Here is a 24,075-nt window from a genome sequence, read left to right on the forward strand (position 1 = left end):
CCCAGGCTGGTCTCGAACCCATGGGTTCAGGTAATCCTCTCACCTCAGCCTCCCAAAGGCGCGGGATTACAGGCTGAGCCACCGAGCCTGGCTTGTTTTGATCTTTAGAATGTATCTCACTAAGTGTAGCTATTTAGAATACAGCTTTAAAGTTACTTGAAACTGGGTGTGGTGGCTCACACCTATAATCCCAGCACTTTGGGAGGCAAAGGTGAGAGGATTACCTGAACCCATGGGTTCGAGACCAACCTGGGCAACATCTCTACAATAAATAAAAAAAAAATTAGCAGGGCACGGTGGCAAACACCTGTGGTTCCAGCTACTTGGAAGGCTGAGGTGGAAGGATCGCCTGAGCCCAGCAGGTGGAGTCTGTGGTGGCTGTGAGTGTGCCACTGCACCAGCCTGGCGACAGAGTGAGACTCCAACTAAAAAGCAAACAAACAAAAAGTCACTTAAAGTAATTCTTTGTATTTCTGCCACCAACTTGATATATTGTTAGTTTCACTTATTTATCTTCCATTTTTAGAGATTGCTTTAAAAAAATTTTTGTTTTAACTGTGTAAAACATTTACAAACTTTCCAAAATTAAAACTGTATAAAAAGGTACTTAAGGTTCACTTCATCCTTGTCTTCTTCCCCCCCTCAGGTAACAATTTTTAGTAGTTCTTGGTTTATCCTTTTGTTATTTCCTTTTGAAAATGTTAAGTAACTATACCATCGAAAACTCTGAGCAGGTATTACAAGTAACTAGGGACACTAGTTGCTTCTAGGTAGGTGAAGTGGTTATGATTAGGGACAGGAGTGAAACAAAACATTTTTGTTGCTCTATTTGAATATTTTTATGGTGTCTTTTTTTTCTTTTCCTTTTTTTTTTGAGTCGGAGTCTCACTGTTGCCCATGCTGGCTTGCAGTGGCATGCTTATGGCTACTGCAGCCTAGACATGCTGGGCTCAGGCGATCTTCCACTTCAGCCTTCCAAGTAGCTAAAACTATAGGCATGCTACCATGCCCAGCTTATTTTTAAATTTTTTTCCTATTTATTGTAGAGACAAGGTCTCACCAAGTTGCCCAGGCTGGTCTCGATCCCCTGAGCTCAGGTAGCCCTCTCGCCTTGGCCTCTCAAAGTGCTGGGATTATAGGCTTGAGCCTCCGCACCTGGCTTTTTTTATCTTTTCTCTCTCTTCTGTTGTGAGATTTAGTATATTTTTACATTGAGAGAGTTACCTTGGTAATAATACCTATAGTCTCTTTTAAGAATACCCTTTAAGGTACTCTGTTGTGAGCAATAATGCAATTAGCGTAACCTCTTTCCTTCTCTCTTCCCCAGCATCTTTTTTTATTTGCATTTAAAAATTTATTACTGATTAACATATAGTAAAATACATTTTTCTTTTGGTGTATAGTTCTCTTTGTTTTGGCAAATAGAATCATACAGCAACTACCACAAGATAGAAAACTCTTCTCTCTGTCACCTCCCAGAATTTCCTCTTGTGCCCCTTTATCTCAAACCCCCTGCTGCCCCTCGCTCTTGGCAACCTCTGATCTGTTTCCTGTCCCTATGGTTTTGCCTTTTGAAACCAGAATGTTATATAAATGTAATCTTTTGAACATGGCATTTTTTCACTTAGCATGATGCATTTGATATTCATCCAGGTAGTCTAGTCAATAGGTCACTCCTTTTTCTGTAAACTCTCTCTTTCTCCATTTTGTTGTTTTATATCTGTGTTGTCAGAGCACCTGATATTACTCTGGTATCTTTGTTCTTCTAAATTAACTATGTTCTATACTTATTATCAAACCTTATCCCAAAGCTGCTGTTTAGGACTTCTTGGTTGTCTGAAAGCTCAAATTCTACTACAGAGCTCAGGAAAACAATTTTTAGTTTATACTATTTGTTTGTGATTGTTTTATGCATTATGTTTGAAGACTTGATTAGATATAAAATCCTTTTTTTTCTTTTTTGGAAACAGGTTCTCACTCTGCCTCCCAGGATGGAGTGCAGTGGCATGATCCTGGCTCACTGCACTACAACATCTGTCTAGGCTCAAGTAACTGGGACTGCAGACACATGTCACTATGCCTGGCTAATTTTTAAATTTCTTGTAGAGATGAGGTCTTACTGTGTTACCCAGGCTGGTCTTGAACCCCTGGGATCAAGGAATTCTCTTGCCTTGGCCTCCCAAAGTGCTGGGATTATAGGCGTGAGCCACTGTGCTTGACCCAAAATGCTTGGCTCACATTTTCTTATAAGTTCCCTGAACTTGAATATGAAGTAGTATTGTCAAAGGCTTATGCCATTTATTTTTATTTTGCAAGAAATTTGGTCATTTGCTTGGATGCCCCCCCTCAATTTTTTTTTTCCCTAAAGAACCAGTACTCAATATGTCTTTTTTTTTTTTTGAGTTGTGGTCTCACTCTATCGCCCTGACTGGAGGGCAGTGGCACGCTCCCGGCCACCACAGCCTTGACCTGCTGGGCTCCGGCGATCCTCCCGCCTCAGCCTTCCAAGTAGCTGGAACTACAGGCACGCACTACCACGCCCGGCTAATTTTTTTGTTTATTGTAGAAATGAGGTCTCACCAAGTTGCCCAGGCGGGCCTCGAATCCGCGAGCTCAGGCAATCCACTCACCTCAGCCTCCCAAAGCGCGGGATTACAGACTGAGCCACCGGGCCCGGCTTGAATATGTCTTGATGTTGATCTTCAGATACAGCCTTAAGTAGTAGGTTCAAGTGTTTTATTTTTTTTGAATTGGAGTCTCACTTCTGTTGTCCAGGCTGGAGTGTAGTGGCACGATCACGGCCACTACAGCCTCTATCAGCTGGGCTCAGGTGATCCTTCCACTTCAGCCTTCCAAGTAACTGGAACTACAGGTGCACACTACCATGCCTGGTTTATTTTTTGATTTATTGTAGAGACGAGGTCTCACCAAGTTGCCCAGGCTGGTCTTGAACCCCTGAGCTCAGGCAATCCTCTCACCTTGTTCTCTCAAAGTCCTGGGATTATAGGCTTGAGCCACTGCTCCAAGTGTTTTATTTTAGTAAAGTTTTTTTGTATGATATTTTTCAGTATTTGCCTTATTCCATTACATGAATTTGTTTTTTGGGACTCTAATAATGAATGCATGTTGGATCTTCTTTGACTAACTTCTTTATCATTTTCTTTGTTTATTTAAAAATTTTCTGGCCGGGCTTGGTGGCTCAACCTGTAATTCCAGCACTTTGGGAGACCGAAGCGAGTGGATTGCCTGGACCTACGGATTTGAGACCAGCCCGGGCAACTTGACGAGACCTCATCTCCACAGTAAATCAAAAATTGGTTGGGCATGGTAGCGCGCACCTGTAGTTCCGGCTACTTGGAAGGCTGAGGCGTAAGGATCGTCGGAGCCTAGCTGGTCGACGCTGGGGTGACCGCGAGTGTGCCACTGCACTCCAGCCTGGGTGACAGAGTGAGACTCCAACTCTAAGAAAAAAAACTTTCCTCTTTTCTTGCGTGGTCTGTTCACTCTTGTGTTCCATCCAGTTTGTCTTCATTTCTGAAATAACTTTATGCTTTGTTCTAAGTCTTATGTAATGCAAATAAGAACACTATTTTTTCCACTGATTTATTTTAAAAATTTGAGAATTCCTATGAAAAAGTCTTGAACAGCACTTGTATAGAGAAATACTGTTGTAAAACCAAGCAGTACAATACACCCCAGTCTCCATAGTTTTATAAGAACTCCTCACTTGGTGTGGTGAGGAGTAATTTATAGGATTGAAATATGAAGTGATTTCTTATTAACTTATTTGCATGATTTGAAATTGCTATTGTTCATTGTTTATTAATTTTGTAGGGACATGCTAAAAAACAAAAGATTTTAAATATGGATTACAGTATAAATAATTTATTACCACAAATATCACTTTATTAGAAGCATAAAATAATTTAGTACCTATGAGGTGAAAAGTAAAATGTGCTTTATACATAGAATGTGATACTCTTTTCCTTTCCTTACATTTAACACTATGACAGGGTAATTTAGTGTTAGTTCTAAATTAAATATGTCCAATACTCATCACCAGACCTTATCCTAAAGCTGCCTTTAGGGTTTCTTGGTTGTCTGAAGCTCATACTCTACTAGAGAGCTCAGGAAGAGCTTGTGGTTTATTCCTTTGTGGTTCAAACTATTTGTGATGTTATACCCATTATATTTGTCAGGAAACCAAATTATGTTTGTTGTTGTTTTGTTATAATTAACTACAGATAGGATTCTTTGACAAAGAATTGTTAGAGTAACTTTTTAATTTTTTTATTTTTGAGAAAACAGGATTTATTGAGAGGACAGAAAAACCCCCACAGCTGGAGGGGACCCGAGGGGATTGCCCTAGAATAACTTTCAAACTAATACTCTGCTTTTGTTGTTCTTAGAGTGGTACTGTCTTAATTATTACTTAAAAGGCAGGATAAACGCATAGGTACTTGAAGGCCGTCTTGGTAAACATGGTCAGTCCTTAATTTAAGATATTGTATATTTTTATAGCTCTTTGAGAGGTAATGGGAGAAAGATGCAGCTGAAGGGTTGATGTATATTATCGTGGACTTTGCAGAGGCAAGAAGTAAGTTTCGTATTCTGTGATTCTTTATGCTTTGGGAGGAATAGGGGTAGAGAAAGTGCAGTAAACATAGAAAGATAAGTAGCTGCCTTGCTGTCTGCATGGAATTAGAATTGTAACTACATTTTTTATCACCTGTAAGGAAGCAAAGTGTTCTAGATTTGAACAGTAATATTGAAAAAGAGGATTTCTGTTTTCTGTAACTTCCCTTGTAAGTTTCTTGCCTTTATTCTTTTGGTTCAGTTAATCATCTGGTGATTAGTATTTAATTTTGCAGTACTTTGAGCATGTATGTACTTGAATTTCTTTTGTGTTTTAATAGTGGCTGTTCTAAGAATGTAGGTATTGTATATGGTATGTAAATTGTGGTGCTGCAGGAGATGAGAACGAGTCTTGAAAGAAAGAACGTGATTATACGAACAGGTCCCAGAGAGAATCATTGCATGCTAAGCAGTGCCACGGGGGAAGAGCCAAGTCTTAGTCAAGAAGCAGAATCCAGGAGTCATGAGAAAGTCCAGGCCGGTGCCTTTGTTGGGGTTGCCTGGGAAAGGCAAGGCGGAGTAGAGCCAACAGTTGAGGGTTGCCTGGTTGGAATAATTCCTGCAGGCTTGGGGTTGTAAAGGTGGTCTCTGATTGCTTAGTACCTGGAATTATTTAGGGCAGGAAATATTGGCTCTGTGTGAGAGAGTTTGGTAAGAAAATGGATTTAACCATAGACTCAGGGCTTGTTGGTTTTGAGTGTGAAAGACATGCTCCTGTGAACCCTCTGCCATCTCTAAGAAAGGGCTAGCCCTTGCCAGTGATCTTTTTAAGGATGTCAAATCATCATAAAATATAGAAAATAAAAAACATGATTAATACAGTATTTCATATATTTATTCTGTCATATAATTTCTGTATTAATAATCTTTCAGAACCTTGGGCTTTCTAAACAATTGCTTTCTTTTTGCTTGTTTGCTTTTTTGTAAGTTCTCATACCTTTTAAATAGTGATTGCTTTTTTTTTTAACCTGAAATATGCATCATTTAAAAACCTAACTGAAATGTTTTCACAGGCACCTCTACAATTGTTGATAGAATGTTTTGGTTTAATTTTATAGCACTACTATGTGACTCACCAGTTGGGTATATATCCCTTCTAATGGCATTTCACTTTTAATGGTTGAAAGAAGTTAGAGGTTGTTCTTTTACATGACATAAAAGTGAGTGTATGTTCATATGTTGGTAACTTGTGAGTCACAGACAACAGTTCTGAGTTTGTTTATAGAAATAGTTATACGCACATCAGTGTATCTTGCTGTAGTAATTGACATTTGGTGCTCTTAAGTCTTATTATATTCATTATGCCATTTGGAAGAAATAAAGCATTTTATTTATTGAGCTATTCAGTAACCTTTAAGTCAAGTAAGATTAAAAAAAAGATCCCTCTGCAGCTTGAGTAGCTTCTATACATTAAGAAACTTTCAGAATTTGACATTTTAAAATTAAACATCAAGCATGGAACTGGATAGATGACCATTATGCCCGTTAGATGAATGTTTACTGTGCAGCTAGCATTTAGTATAATTAGACATTTTTTTTAATTTCTGAAATTCATATATACTTGTGTTAAGGAGTCACTTTCATAAAAGTGCTTTTGAGTTTCAGTTAAGACACTGGTTAAGTGAATTCCTTGTATATTAAAAGCTAATACCAATTCTACAGGACAAAGATGTCTTTAGCTCATCAGCCTTTTTGAAATTGCTAAAAATGGAACTATTTCACTCAAAATGGTCATGTCTGCTTCTTTGGAATAAAGTTACTTTATGTTTCCAACAAAAGTTAGAGAGTGGTTTCCAATTTATGTACAAGCTGTTCTATAACATGCTTTTCCCCGTTATTACATTGTACCTTTTTATTTTTCTAAATACTTTTTATAACAGCATTAATAATGACCTTAAAAGGTGGTTTTGTTTTTGACACTTTGAGGATTATAGCAGGACCTGGCCAAAGTTTGATGACGTTTCAGTTGCAGGGCCGCCTCTTCCTCTAGCTGAGGCTGCACGGTGGACAGGGTCTGAGTGGGGGCCCTTTTGAGATGAGGCAGAAGCTCCACGTGATTTTAATGTCTGCAGATGCACTGATTTATTCCCTGTCTGTTTCTCTTGCACATAAAGGTTAGTCTCAGTTTTAACATGAATGGCCCCGCAGTGAACATTCTTGTATCTGTCTTTGATTTATCAATGATTTTTTCTTCAGAATATATTAGATGGGAAATGGTTTGCCATTTTAAGGAGACATTGTTCGATGACTCGTGAGATCTAATATTTTTCAGTGTTTCCTTTTCTTTGCATGTGTGTGCACGTGCCTGTGTGTGTGTGTGTATTTTTCTCAAGTGCCTATTCAAATATTACTCATTTTGGAGTATTTATGTTTTAAATTTTTATTTTTAATTAACATACATTAAAATTTACTTTTTTGCACAGTTCCATGAGTTTTGACAAATGCAGAGAGTCCTGTAACCACCACCACAGTCAAGATACCAAACAATTCCTTCACTCCCCAAACTTCCCTTTTATGCCTCTCCACTTCTAACTACTGGTAGCCACTGTCATTCTCCTTTCCTATGGAGTTTCTTTTTCCAAAATGGCATGTAAATGGAATCAGATAGTATGTAACATTTAAGACTGACTTTGTATAATACATCTTAGATTAATTCATGTTGATGCTTGTACCAATAATTAATTACTTTTTATTACTGAGTAGTATTCCATTGGATGTACCACATTCACCTCTTCACCACCTGAAGGACTTTGAGTCGATTCCAGTTTATATCCATTATGAGTACAGCTGCTGTAAACATTCCCAGGCAGGCTTTTGTGTAAACCTGTTTTCTTAATATTTTAAGCATGCTATATATTAAGGATATATTTCTTATGTATGCTAGAATATTTCTCCTAGCTTGTTTGTTCTTTATATTTGTTTAAGGTGTTTTTAATCCCTGAATTAAGACTTTTTTTGGGAATAGTTTCAATTTTATGGAAAACTTAAGCAGATAGTTTAAGAGTTTCCATATACCCCCATTCCCACACACAGTTTCTCCTGCAAACATCTTGAATTTGTGTGCATTTATACATTTGTTATAATTGGTGAGCCAATATTGATATATTGTTATTATCTAAAGTCCGTAGATTACATAAGGATTCACTCTATGTTGTACAGTTCTATGCATTTTAGCAAATGCATAATGTTGTGTATCCACGATTATAGTATCATACAGAATAGTTATATTGCCCTAAAAATTTCCTGTGCTCCATGTATTTATCTTTTACTCTCTCCTCCACCTGCAAACCCCTGGCACTCACTGAGCTTTTTATTGTCTCCATAGTTTTGTCTTCTTTCGAATTTTATCTAATTGGAATCGTGCAGTATGTAGCCGTTTCAGACTGGCTTCTTTCACTTGGCAGTGAGCATTTGAGATCCATACCTGTCTTTTCATAACAAGATAGCTAATTTCTTTTTATTATTAAAATTCCATTATATGGATGTACTGCAGTTTGATAATCCACTTGCTCAGTGAGTGAGGGACTTCTTGGTTGCTTCTAGACTTTGTCAGTTATGAATAAGCTGCTGTAAACATTTGTGTACAGGTGTTTGTGTGGACATAAGTTCTTAACTCGTTAGAATAAATGCCTATGAGTGTGATTGCTGGCTATGTTTACCTCTCTAAGAAACTGCCAAACTGTCTTCCAAAGTGACTACCGTTTTGCATTTCGACCAGCAATTATTGAGAATTTCTGTTACTCCAAATTCTCACCAGCAATTCGTATGTCAGTTTTTTGGGTTTTGGCCTTTATAACACATATATCATACTACCTCATTTTTAAAAAATGTGAAGTCCCTCAATGACATATAATGTTAAATACCTTTTTATATACTTATTTGTCATTTGTAGATTATCTTTGGTGAAGTGTCTGTTCAGAGCTTTTGCCTACTTTTTAATTGATTGGTTTGTCTCCTCACTGTTGAACTTTAAAAATTCTTTGTATATTTTGAGTATAGGTTCATTATCAGATAGGTGTCTTGCAAATACTTTCTCCCAGTGTGTTTGTGTTTTAGTTCTCTTAACAGTGTCTTTCACTGAGCAGAAGTTTTTAATTTTAATGAAGCCTACTTACCATTTTTCTTTCTCAGTTCTTGCTTTTGGTTTTGTATCTAAAAAGTCATTGCTGAACCCAAAGTCACCTAAGTTTTCTCTTTAATTGTGTCTATGAGCCATTTTGAGTTAATTTTTTCTGAAAGATGTAAAGTCTGTATCGAGATTCTTTTTTTTTTTAAAGTAGATGTCTATTTGGTCCAGCACTGTAGTTGTAAAGATTCTCCTTTCTTTCTTTAATTGCGTTAGCTACTTTGTCAAAGATCAGTTGACTGTATTTTTGTGGGGTCTCTTTTTGGACTCTATTCTGTTTTATTCTTTTGCGAATATTAAGCCATCTTGAAGTTGGGTAGTCTTGGACTAAAATTCTCTGGCTTTGTTCTTTTTCAGTATTATTTGTTTTGACTCTTTTGCCTTTCCACTTAAACTTTAGAATCATTTTGTTAATATCCATAAAACAACTTACTGGGATTTTGACTGTAGTTAGACTGAATCTATAGATCGAGTTGGAAAGAACTGACATCTTAACAACAATATTTAGTCTTCATGTCCATGAGTTACTTCTCCATCTATTTACTGTTTCCTTGATTTTTAAAAAAATCACTTTTATAGTTTTTATTATATGAATTTTGTACATATTTTGTTAGATTTATACCTAAGTATTTCCTTTTTCATACAGTTAATATAAATGGTATAGTGTTTTTAATTTCAAATTCAAATTGTTCAGTGTTGATATATAGGAAAACAATTGACTTTTGCATATTAACCCTTTGTACTCGGAGACATCTTGCAGATCACCTACCAGCAACTCGACGATACCTTTTTATAAAATAGTGAAAAGCAAATCACTTCATATTAAATAGTTTAGTGTTGAAACCAATTTTATTGTAATAATATTTGGCTTATTTTGTACATTAAGGAACTTATTTGACAATAAATCAAAATTTTATATCTTATATTTTTCTAGCATGTGATAACATGAAATAATCACTGACGTGCATTGTAGGTTCATTGTTACACGTTGTGCAATAGTAATTTGTTTGACGTGTTCCACCTGGTGTTTTTGTATTCAAGCAGACAATGCAGTCTCGTTTTCTTCCTTGCACATTAATATGTAATTTCTTGTCCAGTCTGTTGTTCAAAGATTATGTGGAATGATGCACTCATGATTCCTGAAAACCATTTCTCAGCTGATCTAAAAAAAACTTGACAGATTTCAGATAGGACATAGGTTTTTCATTGTTTTTTAATGAAAAACTTCAGGAAGACATATACATTTTTTAAAAAATTTGCACTTGCATAAGTTTATCCTGTATAATCAGCAATCTCTTTATGACCCCTGATAGGGGACACCCAAGTGGTTTGGTAGATTTACGGTGTCTCCTTAGAGGGGACATCTGAGTGCAAAGGGTTAACCTTGTATCCTGCAACCTTACTATAATGATTTTTTTTTTTTTTTTTTTTGGTCAATCCTTTGGGATTGTCTACATAGTTTTTTCATGTACAAAGATAGTTTTCCCCCCCGCCTCAGTCTTTATACCTTATACTTTTTATTTCTACCTAGTGGAAGCTAAGACTTCCACTATGATGTTGACTAGGAGTGGTCATAGGAAACATCTTTGCTACCTGTAGGTTTTTTGTAGATTTTTGTTATCAAGTTAAGGAAGCTTTTGTCTATTCCTAGTTTGCTGAACTTTTATCATCAATGGGTGTTGGATTTTGTCCAACTTTTTTCTGCATCTGTTCATACAATCGTGTGATTTTCTTCTTTAGCCTGTTGATGCAATTGATTACATTCATTGGTGTTTTTTTTTTTTCTTTTTCAGTGTTGAGCCAGCCTTGCATACCTCAGATAAATCCCACTTAGTCATGGTGTATAGTTCTTTCTATACCTTGTTGGATTCAGTTTACTAGTATTTTGTTGATTTTTCATCTGTGTTCATAAGAGATACTTGTCACCACAGTATTAAAAAAATCATGCAATAAAAGTTACAAGGGTCCTGGGTGAGATGGGATCAGTTGTTTGTGCCTGATATCATACAACAGACACTAATAGGACTGCAGTTTTATTCCTGTTATCTGTAGGTTTAAACCTATCTTGCAGTTTGTCCATCTGTTCTCTGCATTCTTTTTCTGTGTACTTTACATTTTTTGATGATCATTATTGGTTTTCGTTTCTTGTAATGTCTTTATTTGGTTTTGATATTTGGGCAATGCTGGCCTCATAAAAAGACTTAATCTCCTCTAATTGTATTTTCTGTAAGAGATTGTAGACAGTTGTATCATTTCTTCCTTACATGTTCAGTAGAAATTATTCATGAAACAATCTGTGCCTGGTGTTTTCCTTTTTGGAAGGTTATTAATTCAATTTCTTTAATACACAGAGGGATATTTAGATGATCTGTTTCTCCTTGGGTGAGTTTTGGTAAATTGTGACTTTCAAGGAATTGCTCCTTTTCATCTAATTATTAGATTTGTGGGTATGGAGTTATGCATAATTGTCCTTTAATATCTTTTTAATGTCTGTGGGATCAGTATTGGTATTTTAATCAATAGTCATAATTTCTGATTTCTTTGATTCTGGTATTGATAATTCATGGGGTTTTTTTTTCTTTTTTCTTTGTGAGCCTGACAGGAGATTGATCAGTTTTATTGATCTTTTCAAAGGACTAGCTTTTAGTTTTGTTGACTTTTTTGTTTTCTTTCTTTTCAATTTCATTGATATCTGCTCTAATAGTTATTTCTTCTGCTTGCTCTAAGTTTATGTCGCCCTATTTCTCCAGTTTTCTAAGGGGAAGCTTAAATTATTGATTTTAGATCATTACTACATTCAGTGCTATGAATTTCCTTATAAAAACTGTTTTCACTGCATCCCACAAATTTTGACAAGTTGTTTTCATTTTCATTTTTCAATTTATTTTTATTTTTATTTATTTTATTTATTTAGGGGAGGAGGAGTAGAATAGTGTCAACCGAAAGGACCCTCTCCCTGCCATTGTGAAGAAGAGGGCCACAGCCCAGACAGTTCAATATATTTTTACATTTCTCTTTAGATTTCCTTGACCCAGGTGTTGTTATAAAGGTGCTGTTTAATCTCCAGATATTTTTAGTATTTTTCAGCTATCTTTTATTGATTTCTAGTTTAATTTCTTTGTGGTCTGAGAGTATACATTCTATGACTTCTCTTTTTTTAAATGTTTGTTAAGGTATGGTTTATGGCCCAGAATGTGGTCAATCTTGGTGAATGTTTTTGCCAGCTTAAGAAGATGTGTATTTGGTTGTTATTGGATGAAGTATTTTATAAAAGTCAATGAAATCCAGTTTACTGATGATGGTACTGTTCAGTTTGACTATATCCTTACTGGTTTTCTGCCTTCTGTATTTGCCAAGTATATAGACTGTTGATAGCCCAGTTGTAACAATGGAATTGACTGTTTCTTCTTGTAGTTTTACCAGTTTTGTCTCACATCTTTTGACACATTGTTGTTAGGCACGGACGCATTAAGAATTCTTATATTTTGTTTGAGACTTGATCCTTTATCATTATGTAAATGTTTCTCTTTAGCGCTGGTAATCTTCCTTGTTCTGAATTCTGCTTTGTTTGAAATTAATGTAACTAGGCCAGCTTTCTTTTTATCAGTTAGTATTATATATCTTTCTCCATCCCTTTTTTAACCTATCTGTGTCTTTACATTTATATTGAGTTTCTTGTAGACAGCATATTTGGGATCTTTTTTTTTTTTAATCAATTCTGTCATTTCTGTCTTTTGATTGCTATATTTAGACCACTCACATTGAAAATATTGTTATATATGAAGTAATATCTATCATCTTTCTGTTTTCTATTCCTTATACTTGTTCCTTGTTGCTTGTTTTTTTTTTTTTTTTTTTTTTTTTTTGAGCTGGCGACTCACTCTGTTACCCAGGCTGGAGTGCAGTGGCATGCTCACAGCTACCACAGCCTTGACCTGCTGGGCTCAAGCGATCCTTCCGCCTCAGCCTTCCAAGTAGCTGGAACTACAGGTGTGCGCTACCACGCCCGGCTAATTTTTTTTTGGAAGAATCGCTGGAATTTGATAAAATATTTGTCCTTCATTTTTGAAGGATACTTTCTCTGGATACCAAATTTAAGGTTGCTAGTTTTTTTTTTTCTTTTAATATTTTATTTCCCTCTCTTCTTGCTTGCATGGTTTTTGAAGAGTCTGATATAATTCTTATGATTCTTTTCTATAGGTTATGTTTAATTTTTTATGGTTTCTTTAAAGATTTTTTCTTTGGCCTAGGTTTGAATATGAAGTGTTGATGTTTCCATATTTACCCTGCATAGTGTTCACTGAGCTTTCTGGATTTGTGATTTAGTGTCTGCCATTAATTTTAGAAAGCATTCAATCATTATTACTTCAAGTACTTCATTTTCTTCTCCATCTGGCGTTGTCATTATGCATATTTTTCACCTTTTATAGTTGTCCCACATTCTTGGATATCGTGTTTCAATTTTTTTAAGCTCACTGATTCTTTCTTGGTTGTATCCAGTCTACTGATAGCCCATCAAAGGCATTCTTCATTTGTGTTACTGTTTTTGATTTCTAGTATTTTGTTTTGATTCTTATAGCCCTCAGCATATTACTCAGTTACTTAAAATTCTCAGTTTAATCATTCACAATCTCTACCTTATCTGAATTTGGCTTCAATACTTGCTTTATCTCTTCAGAAGTCTATGTGGGGTTTTTTTGCCTGTTACATACTTTGTATTTTTTGTTGAAATCTGTATATGACTTACTGAGTAGTAGAAGCTCAGGTAAATAGATCTTTAGTGTGAGGTTTTATGTTTATCTGACTAGGAGTTAGCCTGTATTTAATGTTTGCTAGGTGTTTGTTTTGTTTGTAGGTGTCAGAGGGCTTCATTTTTCTCCAGTGTCCTGAGTTTCTGTCTTCTCTGTTGTTTTGGAATCTACTGTTATATTGGAGCCCTGTTGATGTGATGAAAAGGTGTTGAGGACAAGTGTTCTGTAATCTTATAATGAATTTTTTTTTTAAAAGACTAGGGACCCTACCTAGCCTGTGACCTTTAGACGAATTTCTTAGGCTTTTTTTCTTCTCCTCTGACTTCTCTCAGGAAGGTTTAAGGGGCTGGAGTTGTTTAATTGCCCAGTTGCCCTTCTAGGTTAGATTGGCTCTTATAAAATAATTTCCCTTGAAGACAGGACTTTATTGAAGAAAAAGATTGCTCTAGGCATACTTCACAATGGTTACTTTTCCCTTTCCTCTACCCAAAATGAAGGTGATTTTTCTCTAATGGAAACCTGATGGAGATCCTAGAGGCACACGTCATGAAAGTGTGAAGGCTCTCTTATGACTGGGTCCCAAGAGGTTTTTTTTTGTTTTTGTTTTGTTTTTTTACTTTATGTGCAAGAAGTATCTCATTTACTCTTCTTTTAGATCTCAAAAGAATTCAAGTTTTATTATCCATTTTCTCGCACAACACATCAAATCATTTGAAACAGGGTGCAAAGCAAGGGGAATCAGAAATTGTGTAGTCCAAGTCCTCTATTTTACATTACCAACTGAAGACCAAATTAAAGGACCCTGGAGTAATAAATCAATACTGTTGCTGATGTGGGGCATGTTCTTCCCTCCCAAGAGTTTTTAAAGCTCAACTTAGTTCACCTTCACCTCGTCTCTAGCAACTTATTAATGACTTTTAAAGTGTTCCTTTCAGTTTCTAACTTCAGAGGCTATTACTCCTGGTGAGTTCTGATTCTTTGTATTCATCTGTCTATTCAGTTTTCCTGGGGATGTTTTGCTTTATGAACTCAACTATCTGGTGATCTAAGAGTAGTTGATTTTCAGTTGTTCAGCTTTTTTCTTGTTGTGAGACTGGGAATGATGACATACAAGCTCTTTAAGTCATTAGAACTGAGCCTAGAAGTCTCCTTTATTTTTTTTATAGGAGTTTTATTAAGATATATAAATCATATACTATACAAATTCAGCCTTGGTCGTTTTTACTATATTTACAGAATTGTGCAAACCTTACCACTATTTATGATTTTATGCTCAGAGTAAATGTTTGTGCCTAACATCATACAACAGAGACTAATAGAACTATAGTTTAATCCCTTTTATTGACAGGTTTAAACCCACTCACTGTCTTGCTGTTTGTCTATTCTCTCCATTTATCTTTTCTGTATTCTTTTCCATTTTTATTTTTTTTTTTATGATCATCACTAGTTTTTTGCTATGCTTTTTGGCAGCATGTTAGTGAATACCTTACAAATTAAAGTGTGTCTTTATTATATTCTGTCATCCATCCATCCATCCGAGTTGGGGGTCTCACTCTTTTGCCCCATTGGGAGTGCAGTGTCATGATCAAGGCTCACCATAACCTCCACCCCCTGGTTCCAGATGATCCATTTGCCTCTGCTTCCTGAGTAGCTGGGACTACTGATGTATACCCCACAACCAGCTAATTTTTTGACTTTTTTTTGTAGACAAGAGATCTTGCTGTGTTGCCTAGGCTAGGCTTGAACACCTAGGCTCAAACAGTCCTCCTGTCTCGGTATCCCAAAGTAATGGGATTATAGGCGTGAGCTACCATACTTGGCTAGTATATTATATACATATATATAATATATAATATATATATATATATTTTTTTTTGAGTTGGAGTCTCACTCTGTCGCTCCTGGCCACCACAGCCTTGACTTGCTGGGCTCTGGCGATCCTTCCACCTCAGCCTTCCAAGTAGCCGGAATTACAGGTGCGTGCTACCACGCCCAGCTAATTTTTTGATTTATTGTAGAGATGAGGTCTCGCCAAGTTGCCCAGGCGGGTCTCGAACCCGTGGGCTCAGTCAATCCACTCACCTCAGCCTCCCAAAGCATGGAATTACAGGCTGAGCCACCGAGCCCGGCTTATATTATTAATTAAACTAGTAGTATATATCTCTTGCTGATAATACAAGACACACTTTTAAAAATCTGTTTATAGTAATGTACCCACATAATGATGTCTTGGTTACAATGGACTACAACACGATGGTGGTCCCATAAGATTATAATGAAACTATAAATATATAACGGAGCTAATAAATATATAATTTGAGATGATCTATGTTGACATATTGATCTGAAAAATCTTCATATCCGTTCCTCTTTGTAAACACAGTATCACAATAATAAATTTCTTGTTCATGTAATTAAAACTTGCAGGTCCCTCACTGTGGAGTTTGAGCTTGTTTTTATGTCACATAACACCTCAGGCATCTATTAGCTATTCCGTTCACTGTGCGTTGTAAACCGCACTCATCCCCAACTGGAGTTCCAAATTTCCCATTCTTTCATCGCTTTACGAAGCTCACAGGCTGTAACCTTTATGACAACCATTTTCCCAAGTGAACTTCAGGTTTTTTCAATGTAAATTACCTAATTTGGTGTAGTGTTTATGTATTTCTTAATAATTTACCATGTGGAAAACTGTGTTATTGGTTTTATTGGATTCCTATTTTTTTAATATGTTAACTGACAAAGCTTTTGCATGTTGTGCTCCTAACCTCATCTTCCTTATAAACCTTGTTACTTTTATTACATGTTTTTTGCATTGCATACTGAATTTTTTTGGAGCTCATATAACATGATCATAGCAGAACTGACTATAATTGCTTTATCTAGTGTCTCTGCATTCCTCTGTTTATCCACTGACCTATCTTAATTTTTGATGTACTTCAAAATAAGTTTATGTCACTCCTAATCACTACAGTTTATGAACTGTTAACTAGAGTTTGATGTTTGTCTACTACTTTTTAAAAATTGTGATACAATCTACATACAGTGAAAAGCACAAATCTCAAATGTACTCTTGATGAGTTTTACAGATGCAGTCACCTGTGAAATGTGAAATTCTATCAAAGTATAGAACAATACCATCATCCTTAGACATGTTTCCCTAATGCTCCTTCCCAGTCCCACCCCTTTAGAAGCAGCCACTGTTATACTTTTGTCTTATGGCTCCTTGAATCAGCATAACATTTTTGAGATTCATTCATACTGTGTTTATTAGTAATTTGTTTCTTTTTTGTTGCCAAATAGAATACCACAATTTATATATCTATTGACTTGTTGATGGATATCCAGCTTGAAATGTAGAAACTTGCATTTATACACTTGTCTCCCCCTTCTGTCCTTTTAGCTGTAGTTGTTATATGTATTACATGTACATATGTTATACACTACACAATAAATGTGAGCATTTTCTTTGTGCAGATCTGCTGACAACACACAATTTTTTTTTTTTATCTGAATTTGTATTCATTTCACTTTCATTTTTGAAGAATATTTTTCCTGAATATGACATTTTTCTTGTCAGGCTTTGTGTTTTTTTCCTTTCAGCTCTTTTAAAAGATTTCATTCCACTATCTTCTGGCCTTCATATTTTCTGAGGAGAAGTCAGAATTCAGCATAGTGTTCCTGTGAAAGTAATATGTCATTTTTCTCTAGCTGCTTTGAGTACTTTTTCCTTATTTTTAGTTTTCAGCAGTTCAGCTGTGATTTATGCCTGTGTGTGGCTTTCTTTGTATTTGATGTAATTGATGTTTACTAACCTTCTTGAATCTATAAATTTTTGTACTTTACCAAATTTGGGAAACTATTTTCAATTGTTTTTTCTGCCTCATTGCCTTTTTTTTCTTGGAGCTCTGGTTGCGTGCCTTTGGGTATCGTTCCAGGAACTCTTTTGTCCCCCCTGAATCTTTTTTCTCTTTGTGCTTTAGATAAGATCTTTTTCATGTTGAATTACTCATTTTGCCATCTTCAATCTGTCATTAAGTACATCAGTAAATATTTATTTTGGACATTTTTCAGCACCAGAATGTCTCACTTTGTTCTTGTCTTAGTTCATTCAGACTGCTATAACAGAATAACTTAGACTGGATAATTTATAAACAACATGAATTTATTGCTTACAATTCTGGAGTCCAGAAAGTCCAAGAACAAAGCTCCAGCAGATTCCATTTCTGGTGAGAATTTTGCTTCATAGTTGACACCTTTGTCAACTCATGAAGCAGAAGGGATAAAGAAGCTTTCTCAAGCCTGTTTTATAAGGGCAGTAATTCCATTCCTGAAGGTGGAGCCCTCCTGATCTAATAGTCCCCCCAAAGTCCCACTCATAGTACCACCACATTGGGGTAGGTTTTAACATAATTTTTGGGGACACAAACATTCAGATCATAGGGGTTATCTTTTATTGTTTCTTTTTCTTTGCTGAGATTTCTCATCTTTTCATTTAAAAACAAGCATATTTCTCCTTACATCTTCTGCATGTAACAGTAGCTGCTTTAAATTCCTTGTCTAATTCTAACATGTAGATTATTTCAGAGTTATTCCTTGTTGTTTGTCTTTTTTCTTAAACATGGATCATATTTTCCTGTTTCCTATCAAGTAACTTTAATTCTATCCTAGCACATTATGTATAAATGATTGATTTTTAAGCTTGAAATAGTAGCTGTTAGTAAATAATTCTTTTTAGTGAAATATTTTGTCATTGTCTGTGCTGATTATTGTTTCTTTGCCCATATCTTTTTTCTGTTTTCACTTGTCTCTCAGCTAAAGTATATCCTCATATAATTCTTTTGTAAGAGTCTGTGGATAGTAAACTATTTGCTTTTATGCATCTTAAAATGTCTTACCCTCATTCTTGCTGCTTTACCTGGGAGTTAAGTTCTAGGTTGATAGTTCTTTACTTCACACAAATTGTGCCATTGTTTTGTGTCATCAGTTGTTGCTAGGGAGAAGTCTGCTGTCAGTCTAGTTGTCATTCCTTGATAGGTAGTCTGCCTTTTATCTGGTAGCTTTTAAAATTATGCCTGTCATTTATATTCTACAGTGTCTTAAATATGACTTGAGTTTTTCTCTTTCTCAGTATCCAACGTGCCTTTTCTTTTTCTTTCTTTCTTTTTTTTATTTTTTATTTTTTGAGTTGAAGTCTCACTCTGTCACCCAGGCTGGAGTGCAGTGGCACAGTCATGGCTCACCACAGCCTCAAACTCCAGGGCTCAGGCAGTCCTTCTACTTCAGACTCCCAAATAGCTAGGACTACAACAGATGCATGCCACCATGACTGACTAATTGTGTGTGTGTGTGTGTGTGTGTGTGTGTGTGTGAAAACAAGGTCTTGCTATGTTTCCCAGACCAGTCTTATACTTCTGAACTCAAGCAATCCCCCTGCCTTGGCCTCCTGAAGCACTGATATTACAGGTGTAAGCCACTGTGCCCAGCCCAGTGTGCATTTTCAGCTAAACAACATATTTTTTAATTCTGGTAAATTATTAACTAAATTATCTCAGCAAATACTGGTCTACGACTGTCCTTATTTCTTAGTGTTTATGATTCCTTTTTTCTCTTTGGTATATTCATGAATATATTTAAAAATCATACTGTCCATTGAGTGATACCATCTGCAGTGAATTCATATTCCGATTGTTTATTTTATTGGACTTATATTTTAGTATTTTGGCTTTGCAGCCTCATTTTGATTGGGCAGTTTAACATTTTCATTTTCAAGTTTAACATTTTTCTTTATTTTGTTTCTTTTTCTATGCTTATTTTCTTTCTTATAGTTTGTACTTGCTTTTTAACTCATTGGCCTTCAATCCAAAAACCAAATTTGTAGTACTAGAGTTTCCTGGTTCTTGCTTACTTCAGAATAATAATTGAGAGTATTGTAGATTTTGCCATTGATTCATTATCTGGTTTGGATCCTGGTCAAGAGGCTTCTAATTCTACTCTCTCTTTCCCTTTAACTAGTCCACAATGTCAAATAAGCTCTAGCTCAGACAGCAGGTGGTATCAGTATATTCTTAGCATACTTTAAAGAGGAGAAGTCTACTCCAGCCTTTGCGTATGCCAGCATTTTGCTTTAAGCAGTAAGCAAAATGTTCCTCTTGTGGAACATTAGTCCTTGTTTCCCCAAAGATGGGGGACCTTCTAGTCTCTAATGAGCGCTCACAGACCCAGAACTTTGCGAGTACATAGCTACGTCTCTGCAGCTTTGTGTTTGTTCTCCTCAAAGATTGTCTTGTGACCTACTAAGAATTGTTTATAATACTTGTATTCTATGTTATATTTGTAACAAAGGCGCTGAATCAAAATACAAACTTAATGAGTCTTCTTAGTAGACATCTAAATGTTTTTTCTTAATGTTTTGTTGTTCTTGTGTCACTCAACATGTGTTCTTATCAGTAATATTGCTCATGTGACTAGGTAACTGAGTTTTAATGTCTAGTAGAGAAAATCATTTTTATTTTTAAAACTTTGTCTTTTCTTAGTCAAAATTTTATACTTCTGTATAAACTTAAAATCATTTTGCTTAGTTTAGAAAATGTGACTGTACTGCATCTTGAAACGTGTATGTGTGTGTGTATATGTATGTGTATATATATATATATAATTTTTTTTAAGTAGGAGTCTCACTGTGTCACCCAGGTTGGAGTGCATTGGGACTTTCATGGTCACTGCAGCATCGACCTGCTGGGCTCAGGTGATCCTTCTGCCTCAGCCTTCCAAGTAGCTGGAACTACAGGCATGTGCCACCATGCCCAGCTAATTTTTTTGATTTATTATAGAAATGAGGTCTTGCCAAGTTGCCCAGGCTGGTCTCAAACCCATGGGCTCAGGCATTCCCTCTCATCTCGGCCTCCCAAAGTGCTGGGATTATAGGCGTGAGCCACTGTGCCCAGCTTCACATATATATATTATTTTAGAAAGATTGCCATTTGCTGTAAAGTTATCCAGCTGTATACTGTATCTGTTTATTTACAGCTTTTAATGTATTGTTTTTGAACTTTACTTGAGAACTTTGTTTTTATTATTTTTATAGTAATTGTGACTGATATAAAATACACACCACCTTCTTTCTCTAGCTGGCTATTACTAGAAGAACTATTACAATTTTTTATATATATACACATACTTTACTAAAATACCTAATTAATTATAAAACCTTTTGGTAAATTCTGTAGTTTCCATGTGTATAATCAACTCCAAATAAAGGTAATGTTATATCTTCTAATGTTTATACTAGTCATTTAATTTTCTTATTTTATTAAATTTTCTAAAGCCCCTAAAACAGTATTTAACAATTATAGGTATCTCTTTGTTCTTGATTTTAATGGAAATGACTTCAGTGTTTCACTGTTGAATATCTTGCTTTCTGTATTTGGAAAAAAGTGTCATATTTAAGTAATTTCCTTTATTCTTATTTTACTGGAGTTTTTATTAGGAATGATAGCTGAACTTTATTAAATGCCATTTTATTTTGTATTTATTTATTTTTTTCACTCTGTTGCCCAGGCTGGAGTACAGTGATGCAATCCCAGCTCACTGCAGCCTTGACCTCCTGGGCTCAAATGATCCTTCTACCTCAACTTCCCGAGTAGCTGGGACTGTAGGCACATGCTTCCACACTTGACTAATTTTCTTGACCTATCTTTATCAATTTTTATTATTGGTGTTTTATAAGCATTTGAAAATTCGTTGGATACCATAATAATTATCTTCCCTTATATATTTCTTTGGTGGAGATTATTTTGTTCTTATTTATAAACTGCTATATTAAGCATTCTCTGTTTAGGTAGATTTTTGTCAACTTGCCCAGTTTTAGACAACCAGTATATAGAATGTGTACGCTAAAAAATATGTACCTTAGGGTAATCTTAAGTATTTTAGATGTTTTTTATAAGTTTGATATTTTTTTCGATTGTGAATCTGTTTCCTTTTTTCATTCCTCCCTCCCTCTCTTTCTTCTGTCTCTCCATCTGTCTATTTTTCCTTCTGTCCTCCTTTCTGTCATTCCTTCCATCCTTTCTTCTGTCCATCCATCTATCCGTCTGTCTAAATTTTAAATGTATGCTTTGGGAAACATATTTGTTATTTCTTATTTAGAATTTTTTCTTCCACAAATCCCTGTATACTTTTTTTGTGAGAAATCTTAATACTAATATATATCTGTACATACATTGGAAAGATTTCTTTAAAGATGTCAATAGAGTGCATAGGTATGTGCTAATACTTTAGATATATTTGTGAATGATTAGCATAGTACTTTACTGTGAATCTGGGTTGTATTAGTGCTTAATATTGCCCTTCATTGTTATGTAATGAATTGTAATAACATTTTTGTAGCTACTCTAGAAATTTCAGCTTGAACTTGGTTCTGATATTGTTTGAGAGTGTTTGGTAATTTATATATACATGACTATAATACCTTGCTTTTTTTCTTCTTCTTCTTTTTCCCAACAGTTACATGGGAATTGGTCTTTCTGCTCAAGGTGTGAATATGAATAGACTACCAGGTACACTTGTAATTGAAATACAGTATTCTAGTCTTATGGCTAGCTTTTTCTAGTTAAATTTTTCAAGTAAAAAGGTAAAATAAAGATATTGGCTTTCTGTATCTTTAATCACCTATATCATGCGTCTTAAGTGGAAGCTGAATGGGTATAAAATTTTTCTTTATATTTTGTAGAGACTAGGTTGCCCAGGCTGGTCTCAAACTGGTTCAAATGATCCTCTTGCCTTGGCCTTCCCAAGTGTTGGGATTAGAGGCCTGAGCCTCTAAGTCAGGGCCTTAAGTGGTTTTTAGTAAATTTAAATTTTCTGCTATTTAGCAAAACATACATAGCATAGCATATCATAGGTTTTTTTCCCCTTGTTTTGTATTTTGATATGTTTAACTTTAAGTGCATAGTCATATCACCTACTTTAAATATTTTAATAAGTCTGTTTTTGCTGGCTACCTATCACATTTCTGGCTTTTAACTCATCTTCAGTTGTTTGATGTTCTGGGAATATAGACTAATATTAAAAGATAGCTAAGGAAGGCATGAATTGAGATGGTGGAACTGTTTTCTGATACCATTTATCAGAAGGAAATGATTATTGGATTAAGTTTTCTGGTATTCTGTTTCCTAATGTTAAAAATTAATTTTGAGGAAAATTTGTGAAATACATAACAAAACTGCCACTGTAAAACTATATGAAGTGCCTTAAAAGAAAGAAACAAACCAAGCCAATGTAATGGTCACATAAATGTAATCAGATATGTTAACTTGACATACTTTCATTGTACCTTTTTGCTTAAAATTATACTTGAGATAGGGTTTAAATGAGGTTTTTATTACTTGAAAACTTCTTATAGAGAGTAATTGATAAAGTAAAAATCTCAATAATAATATATATGTATCTGTGGTTTGGTATTGTGGAAAGACCACAAATAATTTGACCTTTATATTTGAATCACAGCCATGAAAAACTTGTGGCAATTGAATAGGATTTAATCTTCTGTTTGATGCAAACTGTGTGTGTGTGTGTGTGTGTGTGTGTGTGTGTGTGTGTGTGTGTGAAGGCAAAATTCCTTTGGTATATTACCAAAAGAAATATGCCTGGAAAATGTGTCCTGCTGTGGAAAATGGTGCATTTATGTTTTCTTTTTTTTATTTCTTGGTAGATGTTCTCTCGGTTTAATACTTGTTTCAGTGTTTTGGATAGCTAAGTTGTTTTCCTTAATGTTGTGAACAGTATTTTAGTATAGAATAAATTGTTCAGTGTAATTGTTAAGAATTTAAATATAAATTTGGGAATTTTACTATTGTAGGATCTGTTGTACTACTCTGACTTAAAATCTTAGTGAATTAATTTAGTATGGAGGAACTGTATGTTTCATTGTAAATATGCTGGAACTTTCTTTTTAGGTTGGGATAAACATTCATATGGTTACCATGGGGATGATGGACATTCATTCTGTTCTTCTGGAACTGGACAACCTTATGGACCAACTTTTACAACTGGTGATGTCATTGGCTGCTGTGTTAACCTTATCAACAATACCTGCTTTTATACCAAGAATGGACATAGTTTAGGTACTGAAGTAATATATTGCATGCAAAATAACCAAATATTGTGATTATTTTACTTCAAGGATGGTAGTCATATTTATTATGTGATTCTTCTTTATAGATAAATGCTTCTGGAAATGATTTCTTCCTTCTTCCCTGGTGGAAGTTGAGGAAATGGCGAAATTTTATATTCTGTAAAGGCCACCCATATGATACATATATGTATACTAATAACTATAGATACAGTCCTCATGCTGAAATAATTTATTTTAGTAAATAGAAATGCCAAGAGTTTACCTCTTTGCTTTGGATAAAACTCTTTGCAGCATGATCCAATTCTCTAGGTAACAAGTGCTAAGAAAAGGGGCAGTCAGTTCTTAGGATAACGTGGGGAATAGGAACAGAGAGGTAAAGTGTGCTACTACCAGTATATGAAGGGCATCGGCATACTGAACAGTCA

General features: G+C 35.2%; 1 protein-coding gene across 2 annotated transcripts in view; it reads left to right on the top strand.

Moving 5' to 3' along the window:
* RANBP9 (RAN binding protein 9) overlaps positions 1-24,075 on the top strand; it is a 75,446-nt gene that overhangs the window by 13,378 nt on the left and 37,993 nt on the right. For both annotated transcript variants that reach the window (XM_008056818.2, XM_021711732.1), the window contains exons 2-3: positions 22,021-22,073; positions 23,472-23,639. In XM_008056818.2, coding sequence (XP_008055009.1) covers positions 22,025-22,073; positions 23,472-23,639 — 217 coding nt within the window. In that variant the 5' untranslated portion in view covers positions 22,021-22,024. The remainder of the gene's footprint in view (positions 1-22,020; positions 22,074-23,471; positions 23,640-24,075) is intronic.

The sequence above is a fragment of the Carlito syrichta genome, unplaced genomic scaffold (genome assembly GCF_000164805.1).
Source record: "Carlito syrichta isolate Samal-C Ts95f unplaced genomic scaffold, Tarsius_syrichta-2.0.1 Scaffold302538, whole genome shotgun sequence".
NCBI classification, from domain to species: Eukaryota; Metazoa; Chordata; class Mammalia; order Primates; family Tarsiidae; genus Carlito; species Carlito syrichta.